The 12868-nt window shown below is 39.1% G+C and overlaps 1 protein-coding gene across 6 annotated transcripts in view; it reads right to left on the minus strand.

The window, feature by feature from the left end:
- Window positions 1–12868, minus strand: part of LOC105282015 (S phase cyclin A-associated protein in the endoplasmic reticulum) — a 38837-nt gene that overhangs the window by 13717 nt on the left and 12252 nt on the right. The window contains exons 12-13 of one of the 6 annotated variants that reach the window (XR_003406750.1): window positions 8001–8200; window positions 1084–7681 (exon numbers count right to left, since the gene is read on the minus strand). The exons of 4 other annotated variants lie outside the window; for them this stretch is intronic. Coding sequence is in view for 1 of the 2 variants with exons in the window: in XM_026970953.1 (XP_026826754.1) it covers window positions 8197–8200 (4 nt within the window). In the remaining variant the exon portion in view is untranslated. Of the gene's footprint in view, window positions 1–1083; window positions 8201–12868 lie in introns of those variants that run through there. One more of the 6 variants, XM_026970953.1, reaches the window with a different exon arrangement.

The raw sequence follows: 12868 nt of genomic DNA on the forward strand, positions 1-12868 counted from the left end.
AATTGCACGCAACATCTGCAATTCTCGCCGATCCGAGCAGTACCTGCAAGTAAGGATTCATCAATCAACTTTTTTGCTCATTTTTGCATCGATACAAAACGGCATAACCATATTTTCTTATGGAAATGGGGCATGACATTATCAATTATTAATTAGCGACCCAGTTAGCGGAAAGCGGTTGAACCCTCCAAGGAGGATATATTCCTCGCTCTGTCATTCACCTCGATGCCTCATCCACCACGCGCAATAACAAGTAACCGAAACGATCCGCATCAACCGGGAAGATCCCGTGCCCCGATCTTCACGCACGTCCGCCCTGGAGGGGGTGCACTGCCTGCCTCCGAGATTGCGATCTATCATTGAATGTTTGCGGGGGGACTTCCAGGCAAATATATCGAATTTATTTATTATTCCCTCGCCCCGCCCCTTTACGCACGCATCCGCAGCGGGGGAGGTGGGCGAGCGCTACCGACTACCCCCGGAGGCCGCCATTAGCTAACCATATGATTATTTCATAGCGAGCTCGCGAGGGTGCATATCTTTACGCTTCTGTCCCCCCCGCACCCCTGCGACCCCGACGATCCAACAGTAGCTTATGCGATTTCCGCGTTGCACCGCCGTGCACTTAGCGGAGCGGGAAAAGGTTCGGGGTCTCTCGAGAAGGGTAATCGGACGGATAACCCATAATTTGTATGTCGTCGCCCGGATTACGGGTGTACGGGAATATCTAGGCAATCTAGTCAGTCTAGTATGCTGTTGCGCGGGTGACGTTATAATGTAGCAAGATTTAAGTGCGTGGGTCCCCAATTTCTTCATTGAAAAATGTATTAAGTGCGCAAATTAATTCGATGCTTTTCTTGAAGACATTGAGCCTTTATTACAAAAAATAATAGACATATCAATTTTCATCATCATTTTCTAATACTTTTCTCCGTCTATCGCGCAGCTAACGAATTCTCTTTCGAAAAAAGGAAGTAAATTAAAGACTGAATTTCTTTAAAAAAAGCACTGAATTAATTTACACACCTAATACATTTTATTTCGTCGCTAGTTAATTTTTCGTTTTCTCTTGTAAGTTTTATCTTTTTTTATTTTCTTTTAGCAAAATGTGACGTCTAAATAATTTCTGTGATAATAAAGCATGTCTATAATGAATGACATGATGCATATGATAAATGACTCTGTATCAGTGGAGAAACAGATCTTTATCAGCAATTTGCAGCTCTATTCGCGAGGATTAAAAAATATTTTCGGCGGAAAACATAGTTTCGAAGTGTTACATGTGTGCATTTATAGCGATATCGGTACGCGCGTCGCGTGGGTGATAAAAATACGCGACTTTGACAAATGGAACGGAATAAAAATAAACGGAAACGATTTTTCGGTTAATTCGAACGAATAACGGGCGGTGCATCTAGCGGAGGATCCGCGACAATTTTTCGCGAATGCTTGTGGGTCATCCGCGTAACATGCGAAAATAATGTTGTAAATCAATCAAAATGTAATTTGCATCCATACGTACGGCAGAAAACACAAGTGCTTCATCATACATGCTAGAAAAAAATTTACAAGTGAATGATAGCGTAAAAGAATTGAGGAGAGCAAGATATACCATTATTCATCATCCTATGAAACTGAGAATTACAACATGTTAAATTAATCATTAAATTGATATTTCAATCAAATATTTATGATTTAAACTGTTAATAGTTGCACTCTGCTTCCACATACATATAAAATTCAATAATTTAATATTATATATTGCACTGTCGTCAGAAAAATAATGTCCATTGTAAGAATAACAGAATTCAAGTCCAATACGAGGACATGCTCCCAGAAAGTATTTCTCTTCGGATGAACGCGTCTGGCAAAAGTGCCATTTTCGCTATTTCGACAATAGGGCATGTTTGCGCAACGAAATGGCAAAAGTGTGTAAATGACAGCCGCGTATCATTGAGTCGGAAAAAAAGGGAGAGAGGAACGGCCACTCTGCCCTTACTCGATATTTCAACTGGTCTCTTCTGTTTGCATTATTTTAAATCAGTGTGGGTAAAAAACATGTCAAATTGATCTCTCAATAATGTAAAAAGGAACAGACATGCGAATAAAATTGTTGACGACATATTTTTTGCCATTATGTCTCAAACGATAGTATTGATATTAAAGATGTGAGATTGCTCGACTGCGATGTCAAACTATAATATCTTGAAATGCCATCGCGTGTGCGCTCAACAAAACCCAATGGGTTCCGTGTTAAAAGCCGATGAGAGAACGCCGACACGCGAAATAAAGTCTGAAACAAGGTCAAATGGCCATGGTCTTCGTCGAATTGGTAATGTATTATAATCTCCCCGAGCTCTAACATCCAGCAACTCAGGATATTGCTACTCCGGATTCGTTGATGCGTAATGCATTCACGCCGGGATTTCGGTAGCGCGGGGGATGAAGCGCGCCACAGTACTCCACACGTATAGCCCTGGGCTCTAGTATGGGGATTGAACGTGAAGGGTGCTACACCATGACTTGGCCAGACATAGCGACGGTGTATCGATGAACGTACTGTAAATTCTCTCGAACGATGCGCAAATGAATGCGAACAAAATAAATACGTAGATTTCGATAGAATACATGTGATATAGTCCCTTTTTGCTTTAATTAAAATATTGCTATTGGTCACATAAGCTACTAGAAACATATAGTTTCAAAATTATAGAAAACATATGGAAATGTAAATGAGATAAAAACGGTAACATAAAAATGTGGAAGTAATAAAAGATAGTATTAATATAAATTGCCAAATCGATACAAATCGTTACAAATAGAAAATATATAAATATCTTATCTTTGTCACCAAAATATCGCTATTTAATGTATTATAGTTTATTCCAGTTTTCTAGATTTAAACTATTATTTTGAGATAAAAGTGCAACTTCTGATATTTGCGTTTGATGTATTTAAAAAAAAGCTTCATGGCTATTTGAAGCTGCTAAAAATGTTGCGCCAGTATCCATTATTAGCGGTGGTGCAAAATCCGTGCGTCGATTTCCTGTAAAGCTGAATTTTTTAATAACAGATTTCAGCTCTGTTGACTGGAGACCATTTACCGATATTCAATATGTTATGAACATGCCAGTGAAATGTATTCGCGTCGCGCATCGGCGAAGTACGCCGTTTGCGCGCGTGTTTATACGTGGAGTAGAATTTCTAAAAATAATTTATGTTTACCTACAGAAATCCAATATTTCCGAGGAAGAGATACGTACGTTGCGTACAAAATGGCAGCGGTTGCATTTACTATATTTACATAAAAATAGTGCTCTTACATAAGAGCGTATCGACCATCCTCGGTAGAAAACGAAATATGAGCGAAATATCTCTAAAATAAACGTCACATGCTTGAGTGATCAATTTAGTTAGCGCAGTTCAGTATGAAAAATATATACTGGAAATATTTACAAGAAATTAAAAGAAAAAAAGCATTATCTATTAGCATAAAGCTCAATGCAACCGGCTGTATTAAGTATTAAGAATGGAGAACGAAAAGAAATATTTCTGCATTTTTACATTTACTAACACACTTTTTCCGAACACCGCCACCATAAATATTTGCGACGGAACCTCAGCGGGACGTTATTTTTGGGACAGTACAATGTATTTCCCTGTGTCAGAGTCAACACCGGATTTCTTCTCCGTCGTTTAAAGCTAGCCCCATGCAGGGTGGGTGTACGGAGGATAATAGACAACGCTGAAGCTTGCCACTTAGCAGAATGGGAACAAGAACAGCCGCTCTGCCTATTTCTACTTGCGCCCCTATCTCGCCTGATCAAATACTCCGCTTCAATCCCGCGGTTCCCATTACTATCGCCGCTCTTGTCATTGCTGTTGTTGACAGCACTATTATTGCTACTGAAGATTCTTCTCCTCGTGTGTGTTTCGGGGTTCTCGAAATTGCAAAACTCAATGCAATCTTAAGTTTAAAAATTAATGAAATTAAAACTGCAGATTGTAAACAAATTCAGTTTTATCAATTTATTATTAAAGAAAACTTTGTCAGATAAACGTATTATACAAATCTTGTTTGCCTGATATTATAACTTCGATTAGTGTAGCATTTAAAGGCTGTATGAAGAGATTTATTCCTCAGGAATAAGGTACAGAAGTGGAAGGCTTCGGAAATGAATCACTGACCAACACCCGGCTGTGCCAGCTGATACTTTAAATGCATCTGCTGGTCTAAATTGACGGTGAATCGCCAAACTAGTGTTTACCTTGAATTTATGATGAAACGCGATATATGAAACAATTAGATCTTAAATGCAGTAACGTTCGTCTCAGACAGAATTTAGTTTAAACATAAATTTTAACGATGATATAGAATAACGGAGCGAAAATAAATAGCATTTAAAAAATTGTGAGACAAAAAGTTTTGTAACTATTGTATGTACTGTCCATCTTTGAGATACAATATAAATAACCATGAATAACCCGTTTATTTTAACGAAACGCGAGAGATTTGACTTTGCATAACTTTCAAAACACGATTCAAGATTGAAACTGAAAAAGAAAAACACGATACAATTAATAATTGTAGTATCTGATGAAATTAGCGAATTCGTATTCTCTTTGTGCATGAATAAGAACATCAGTGTGAAAAAAGTGCATGCTTTAATCTTTATTGTTCTTATATCTTCATTAAAATTGTACATGTGCGTTTTTAAAATAAAACGACGCATTCATTATGTAATCAATCCGATAATTAATAATAATTCGAAAATGAGAAGGACTTATTGCTTGCAACGTAACGTTTACAAGGTAAAATACAATGTCATCATAATTAATTCGGTCGGTGTGCATTGTCAGTAATAATTTAACTCATTATTTATGCGCGCGAACGATACCACCTGCCATTCGTGGATTCAATGTAATATTTAACCGGGTTATTTGCATGTCTGGATTTCAATATGAAAAGATATTAATTAAGCAATAGCTGTACATCCTACGTTTAGTAGTGAGACGAATTTCTGCAAAGATAATTTCTTTGCTACTCTTCGCAAGTAAGCGAATTTATTTGATACTACCATATAAAGATCTATTATCTATTTTTCCTATGAAAATTAATTCATGAAAAATCATTTTGCTTAACTCAGAAAGCAAAATGGTATTTCGTTTTCTGAGTTTTTAATCCCCGACCGACGATCCTAAAGTTTGCACGTGTAATTTTTCAACACCCTATCTATAAATACTGACCGATCCATGGTGTATCGACCAATCCTGCGTGCAACACGTAGGAAAAAGAACGTAACCGGAATACGAAGAATACCAAATGACTGGGCGTGTGCGCGTAGGTCGCCAATAGCTCAGTACAAAGAAAGAGAAAGAGAATAAAGAGAGAAAGAGAGAGAGAGAACAGTAGATGGAGAGACACGGAGGGATGAGTCGAGGCCTTTCGTAGGAGGGTTGGGAGGGCATCGGGGGTGTGTACCGGCCGAGGGTGAATTTGGACGAAGAGAAACAGAGAGGGAGCGAGAAGGAGGGAACGAAGAGAGACGGGGGTGGAGAGAGAGTCCATTAGCAGATTACGTAGCCCAGCCCGCCTCGCTCATTCACCCCCCGCGATGTTTTCTCTTCTTCTCCCCTTTCTTCCACGACCGCCGATGATCTTGCCGACTACGACGAGCCCACCCTCGCGCTTTTAGACGCGCCCGCGCCGCTGCCACTGCTTCCCCTCCGCCGTCCCCCATGATCGTGACAGGTGCGCGACTTTGCCCGCTGGACTACGTCCAACGTAAAAGGATCGGTTTCCGGTTGGCGAGGCGCTGACTTCGTTCGCAAAATTTTCGTCAATTATACGCGCTCTTCTCCTGCAACCTCCTTTGTTTCAATGAAAGGTTGTGCGGATATATTCGGACTGAGCAGAAATTGTCCACGTCGCGTTCTTTTCTACAGCCTCGTTCTAACAAAATATTAAACTTGTGTGGATTTATCTCTTGAACCATCGATATCGAATGGTAGGACTAAAAATATCCAACTCGAAACAATCCAATCTCTGAATCCGGAAGCTTATGTTCATCGCAGTATAAATGCGCTTTAAAACGGTCCTGATTTTGATGCTTTGATGCCCTCGTAAATCCGCGAATCTCAACATCAGTTTTACGCGTGCGAATTTACTCATTCGTCCCAAGAGGTTCGCCTGAGGTGGATCTTGTACGTTGCACATTTCAACCATTCTTGTTGTAAACGTTTATTGCAGCATCCTGTACAGTCAACGTATCCGAGTATAATATACCCAAGCCGCCACCCATTGCCATCAACATTCATTTACTATTTTCCTCTCGCGTCAAATCTACTTACATAAAATCGATAAGAACGAACGGGGAGGGGCGCTCGGGGGTTTCCCAGGAAAGAAGTTCGAAAATGCCCACTGGGAGATGTCGACGGTGCACTACGAGGTGCGCCCGCGAGAGCCTTTGGCGTGGCAAGTACAAAAAAAACGGAGAAGAGAGAGAGACAGAGACAGAGAGGGAGAGAGAAAGAGAGAGGAGGATGCTCTTTAGGACGGCGAAACTAAATTATCAGATCAAACAGCAGCACCGTTATATTAATAAAATAGATTTTGCTCGCCGCTCTTCAAAGAGGCACAGCCGGCGCACCGTCGTTTCGCCGTCTAATCTCGTTTCGCGCAACTCCCCGATTTAATCACGTTGCACGTAGACTAAAATGTAGCCTTTTCATTTTCGTAATAAACCCTACCTCGCGCGCGCGCGCGCGAACGGGAGAGCGAGGAGGCGAGGAGGAAGCTCGTGGCAGGGAAGAAGCCGACGGAAATCTTATTACGTTAAGTAAATGCACACGAACCGCCATACGCCTATGCAGGCGCATTAATTAATGCGACAGTTTGACGCATTCGTTGGCTCTCTGACAATCATTTCGCCGTCGCGAGTCATCTTCGCGACAATGCGCAGCCGATCGCTTCCTTCCCGGCACAGCAGCCTCGCGCAGTACGCTGATGACTCGTGGCGAATCATCAAGACACCGCCGGCTGATTTTCTCTCACGGGGAACCGTAACGGTAATCCTCTCGAACTGACTTGATCGTGAATTTTTTTTGCTTTTTAACGGAACTGCCGCCTTTCAATATCGAAGATTGATCTCTCTCGACCGCAGCCATTAGCGCGGAAACCTTTTGAAACATCTCGTGCGTGGTTTAACATCCGAGATCCGTGTGTGTTAATGTTTGCAAGGAGTTAATTCTTCATTAGGTACTTTAAATTGCTGAGCATGATGAACAATGAGAAATTTCTGAATCGAACATAAGTAATCTGAATTAGAGGAATTAATAAAAATTCGTAAGAAACAATTACAACATTTCTGAAAAATTTTTAGTAACATATATGTAAAGATAGAAGCGTTATCGAAAACTTATCGCATTTTTGACGACTTTGTTGAAGCCCAGTGTGAATCATACTCGTTTTCGCAAGTGTGTTGCTCCGACGATTATGCGGCAGGCTTAAAACTCTGATAGGAAGGGCGTCATTTCTACGTGCGATTAAGACGTAGTCCTTTAATTCCGTATAACAATAGACGGAGGGCACGAGAGCAGAGCGAGAAGCCGCGGGCGCGCTAAGGAAAATTTAGACTCGTGGACGTCGACAAGCTGATCGAAAGCCCATTTAATCCCTGCGCTGCAAAGAGAAACAAAAGGTGAGATAGCGTTGAGTTCTACCCACATCCGTTTCAATTAACCAGAACAAACTGTGATTTATCTCAGGCATGCGGGAACCGCTTTAAGAAGCATAATGATTTTAATTGCTATACTTCTCTGCAGTCCATATCGTTATTGTTCATGCATTTCGATGTCGCCCGCACTAGCTATGCTAGCATGTACATCCGACTACAATAGTTCTCTTGACACATTCATTTAAATGCATCGAACATCGCGCTCCAGCGATTCGCCCGCTTGATTTTGTTCTGATTAAGGATACAAACGCAAAATCCTCATACCAGCAACTGATCAGGATTAGCGATAGGAGAATGTGTGCAGACTTGACTTTTTCTATGATGTTCTCCAGCAATCATGTCGACGCTTGTCATTCAAGGCTTCATCGACGGCCCTCTCTCTCTCTCTTTTAAGAGTGTTCGCTTACGGAAGAAGGTCGAATCGCATTGATTGCCTCTGTAGGTCGTTGACTCTCATCCATCAACTGCTAATATGTTTTTCACGTGTGAATAGTATCGATAATATTTAGATATGTCTTTTACAACGATACATAAATCATTCAAAATACGCGATTGTTTGTTTTCTGGTATACTTATGTATACGCATTTACGGACGTGTGCGGAGGAAATTGAGATGCAACTCTTGTCACGGGTCATGAAGTTTGCAAATTGAACTCATTTACCATTGTCTTTGTTGACATTAAAAGAAAGAAAAAAGGAAAAAAAGAGGAAAGCGAGAGAAATGATCTCTAGGAGAACCGTTGCGCCTCTTTAATCAAAGATCATGGAGATACGGATAAAAGTAAAAAGGTAAACACACAGCATTTTTTATCTGCTTATCTTTATACGACGCATATGTTACTTTTACATAGAACCATTCATGGTTCTATAAAAAGCGTTCAACCCGAATCATATCTACCAGATATAAAATTTGATGATGATTACATTTCTCCTATGCTGCAATATTACAAATTTATTATATTTATATACTTAAAAAATATTTTGAAATCACTTTTAATCGCCTGGTTTTGTATTTCAAGCAATTAATTCGAGCATTATTTGTATCACTAAATGATTTTGACTCGAGCAGATTTTCAAGCAAACTCTTTTATGTTCTATAAAAATTTATAAAAAATACAGCGCGCTAATACGGGAAATTTAATTACGAAAACCAAGAGCATTACATAAATAATATTATTAATACTTTCAGCCGTGCGAACAGATGTATCTAACACTCATATATAGCCATTCATTATCAGATTTCCTCATAACTTATTAACATATTAACATTTACAATGCCGCTTAATTATTATTCGATATCATTTAGCATGAATGACATCGATAGGTATTATCAAATACAGAGATTATGCGCCGCGCGAACAATCGTCCGTTATCCATTCTATTTGTTATAAAATCGAAAATCGCATTTCTCTCCAACTCCAACGAGAGCGATGGTAACGATCGTGGATTACAACCGCGATCCTATATTATGATCCGCGAGAGGAAAAATCGGTACCCCGCCGCGCGCGCAAAAAGGTCGCGCACTATTTTTCAAGGAAGGAGTAATGGCGAGTGCACTTAACGACCGTCAAATAAGTATTACGACGTACAAAATGATCGATCGCCGTTACACATCTGCGCGCTTTAAAGATACGGGCGAAAAGCAGCAACCTCTGGCCGCTGAGTAAAAATCGTGACTAGGCCTTTCTCGCATCGGCAGGAAATTAATCATAATAATCCCACTACCGGTGCGTGCGGTCGACAATAATTCCGATCGCACCTTCGTCATTCATTATACAAGGCCAGTACGATCGTGAACATGAAATTCGCAGATTCACCCGACCTGAGAAGCACGAGGAAGGAGGAAAGGAGCAACAATCTCGGGAATTTTTCAAAGTGACACTGTCCCACGCGAATCACTTGCAACTTTACTGCAATTTTAAACATGTACTGTTCCATTCTAAAACGATTCCTTCTACATCGATAAAATAGTCTAACGATTCACGCTTCAACAGAAATAATCACGATCAATAATGAACACACCGTATTGTTACAAAATGCTATTTCTAAATTAAAATCTCAGTAGAAAATCTATCCCAAGAATAGAATAGAACAATAGAAATTAAAATCTATCCCAATAGATATATCACGCTTCCATTTATCGTTAACTATTTTAATGAGACGTTATTTCAAATACTGACGTTATTGCTTTTTACATACTACTTTGTCAAAAGTTTTCGGCACGTAAATCTGTGCTTGGCGAAGAGATGAAAAGCCCTAAACGAAATTTTCCGTCTGGAAAGAGACGGATGAAGAAAAAGAGACATGAACGTGAGATGAGAGAAGGAGGAAACTAAGCGCGATGCGTGCAAAGGGGTTAAACCGGCATTTTGGGGGGTCCCTGCGGAGGAAGTTGACCCAGGTGCGAGCCGTCACCCTGACGAAGATCGGATCTCGCGCGATGCGAACGAAAACAGTTTGCGTCTTGTCACTTCGCGTGACTCGCGTATTAAGTTCGGTATTGGCGCGACAACGCGCGGTTATATTTTCAGACAGGGTGGTCCGCGTGCGCCTCAAAGCGCTGAGTATTCTTTCACCCCCCATTCAAAGGCGCCGTCTTAAATGGTGTTTGCGCAGCAAATGACTCAACCGGATCAAAAGATGCGGATTTTGAGCGAGAATTTGCATCAGCGAGCGAGCGCGTATGAAATATATGCGTAGGAAAATCCATTGGATGCTAATAGCTTCGGTAAGAGACATCGGTCTGTCATATTATCCAGCAATCAATAGAGAGCAACATTGTGCTGGAAGTGAGTAGTTCCGAAATTAAATTACTCACTTTTATTTGAATTGCCGTTAAAAATATATCTCGCAAGCAAAATTTAAAGCTTCCGTTTTATGTCCCATGATTGTATTAAAATTTTCCATTAAATGGATAATGTTAATTGCTTGTGCGTTAATATTCAATACATAACTTGTACGAACAATTTATACATGCACGCGAATAATGTTCTCTTATACATAATTGAAAAATATTGTATATTTTTATGATGAAACAAGTAATATTTAAAAAAATAAAAAATTATTAATGCGATGTAAAAATGTAGTAATGTATTTTTTATAACATTTAACGATAAAAAATTTTAAAAAAAGAACATTTGTCTACCACACTTGTTTTGTGTAATTCAAATGGCGTTAAATTTGTCCACCTTTTCCGTGAGTTCTCTACATTTTTATCATTATTTTAATAATCCACTTTTTATCAAAAATACCATCTCGGCGGCTCTAGTCCTTTTATCGGGGAATTGTAAAAAACCCACGAGAGAAAGATACGTAAAGACATGTTACAGAAGTTACGATTTCATTGTAGATGATTGCCCCCAATTACGTAGAACGTTCGTACCATTCAGAAAGAAGTGGGACGTTGCTAATTACGCTTCGATTACCCTAATCAGTGAAATAATACTTCGGTCATTTGTAGAGATTAATTTTAATGGTCTGTCATTTGTAACTAATAATCGAATACACGACATTGCTGTGCGCTCATTCTATGGCATAAATATCGATAGAGTCTTGTATCATAACATAACTAGGTACTTCGAAAGTTAACAAATGTCTTGAGGAATTTTTATAATAGATTGCAAAACTTGCTTGAGAAAAAGAACACTGTGAAACATTATGCACACTAAATAAGTAAAAATTATAACTTTTTCTCCTCATTTTAACAAATCCTGATATACAGGGTGTCCCGGGTTTTAACCGACAAACTGCGGGAGCATATTCTACTAGTGGAAATAAGAAAAAATTCTTATATCGAGTTTGCTTAGAAATGCTTTATTACAAAGTTATAAACCAATATTGAAAAGAAATATGAGATAAGTAACAACGGATTTTTTCACAAAAATAAAAATTATCTATGCAATGATTTAGTGACGCATTTCAAAATATTGTCCTTGCACATCGATACAAGCTAGACATCGATGTAGTACAGAATTTGTTACGGTACGACATTCCTGAAAATTTTGTTGCATCTCAGTAACTGAATTAGTAATTCGTTGCTTTAAATCTATCTGGTACTCTCCTGTTAGGAAATCTACGTTGGTACTCTCGTACGGCAGCTCGTGCATTTCCATCACAGAATCCGTACACGAAATGAATATCAGTGTATTCCTCATTTGAAAACACTTTTGGCATTCTGATAGTAATTGCTAGTTCACACGACGATTGAAATCTAACAGCTACTGTTGTGAAAGTAACAATCATACTGAATCGTTTCAACATAGTGAACATGAATACACGTGAATACACATAACATAAACATCTTCGACCTTCCAAATTCTACACTATGTTCCGTTGTTACTTATCTCATATTTCTTTTCAATATTGGTTTATAACTTTGTAATAAAGCATTTCTAAGCAAACTCGATATAAGAATTTTTTCTTATTTCCACTAGTAGAATATGCTCCCGCAGTTTGTCGGTTAAAACCCGGGACACCCTGTATACAGGGTGTTTCCTCTAACTGTAGCACTTAGAATATCTTTGCTTCCTTTGATGATATGAAAAAAGTCAAAGAACGAAAATTGTTCGATTCAAAGAGACTAGTACTCTGGTAAGAAAATTTTTTTTTTAATGTGACCTTTCACAAGATATCAAGGTCATGAACATTTTTTTAAATGAAATGGTATATTTTCCTTAAGGAAATGATGTAGCTTGTAAAACAACAAATTCAACCATACAGAATATGTTGACCTTCAAATGACTTTGAACCACAAAAATCACGTTTAGGAAAAGAAACTCTATTTATTGTATGTATAACTACAAAGATATACCTTTTTTACAGATGTTCGAAATGATCACCGTTTACTTCCATACACTTTCGAATTCGATGAATAAACGATTGTTTTACGTTTTTGAGAGATTCCGGAGTAATTGCGGTGCACGCACGCTGAATTCTTTCTCGCATATCTTCAGGTGTTGTCGGAATATCGCGATAAACTTCATTTTTTAGGTGTCCCCAAAGAAAAAAATCAAGAGGCGTAAGATCTGATGATCGAGCCGGCCAAGAAATTCTTCCACCACGTCCAATCCAACGATCAGGAAATGATTCGTTGAGTATGTTCCGTGTAAATGAAGTTTATCGCGATATTCCGA

This window comes from Ooceraea biroi, chromosome 7 (assembly GCF_003672135.1).
Source record: "Ooceraea biroi isolate clonal line C1 chromosome 7, Obir_v5.4, whole genome shotgun sequence".
In the NCBI taxonomy this organism is placed as follows: Eukaryota; Metazoa; Arthropoda; class Insecta; order Hymenoptera; family Formicidae; genus Ooceraea; species Ooceraea biroi.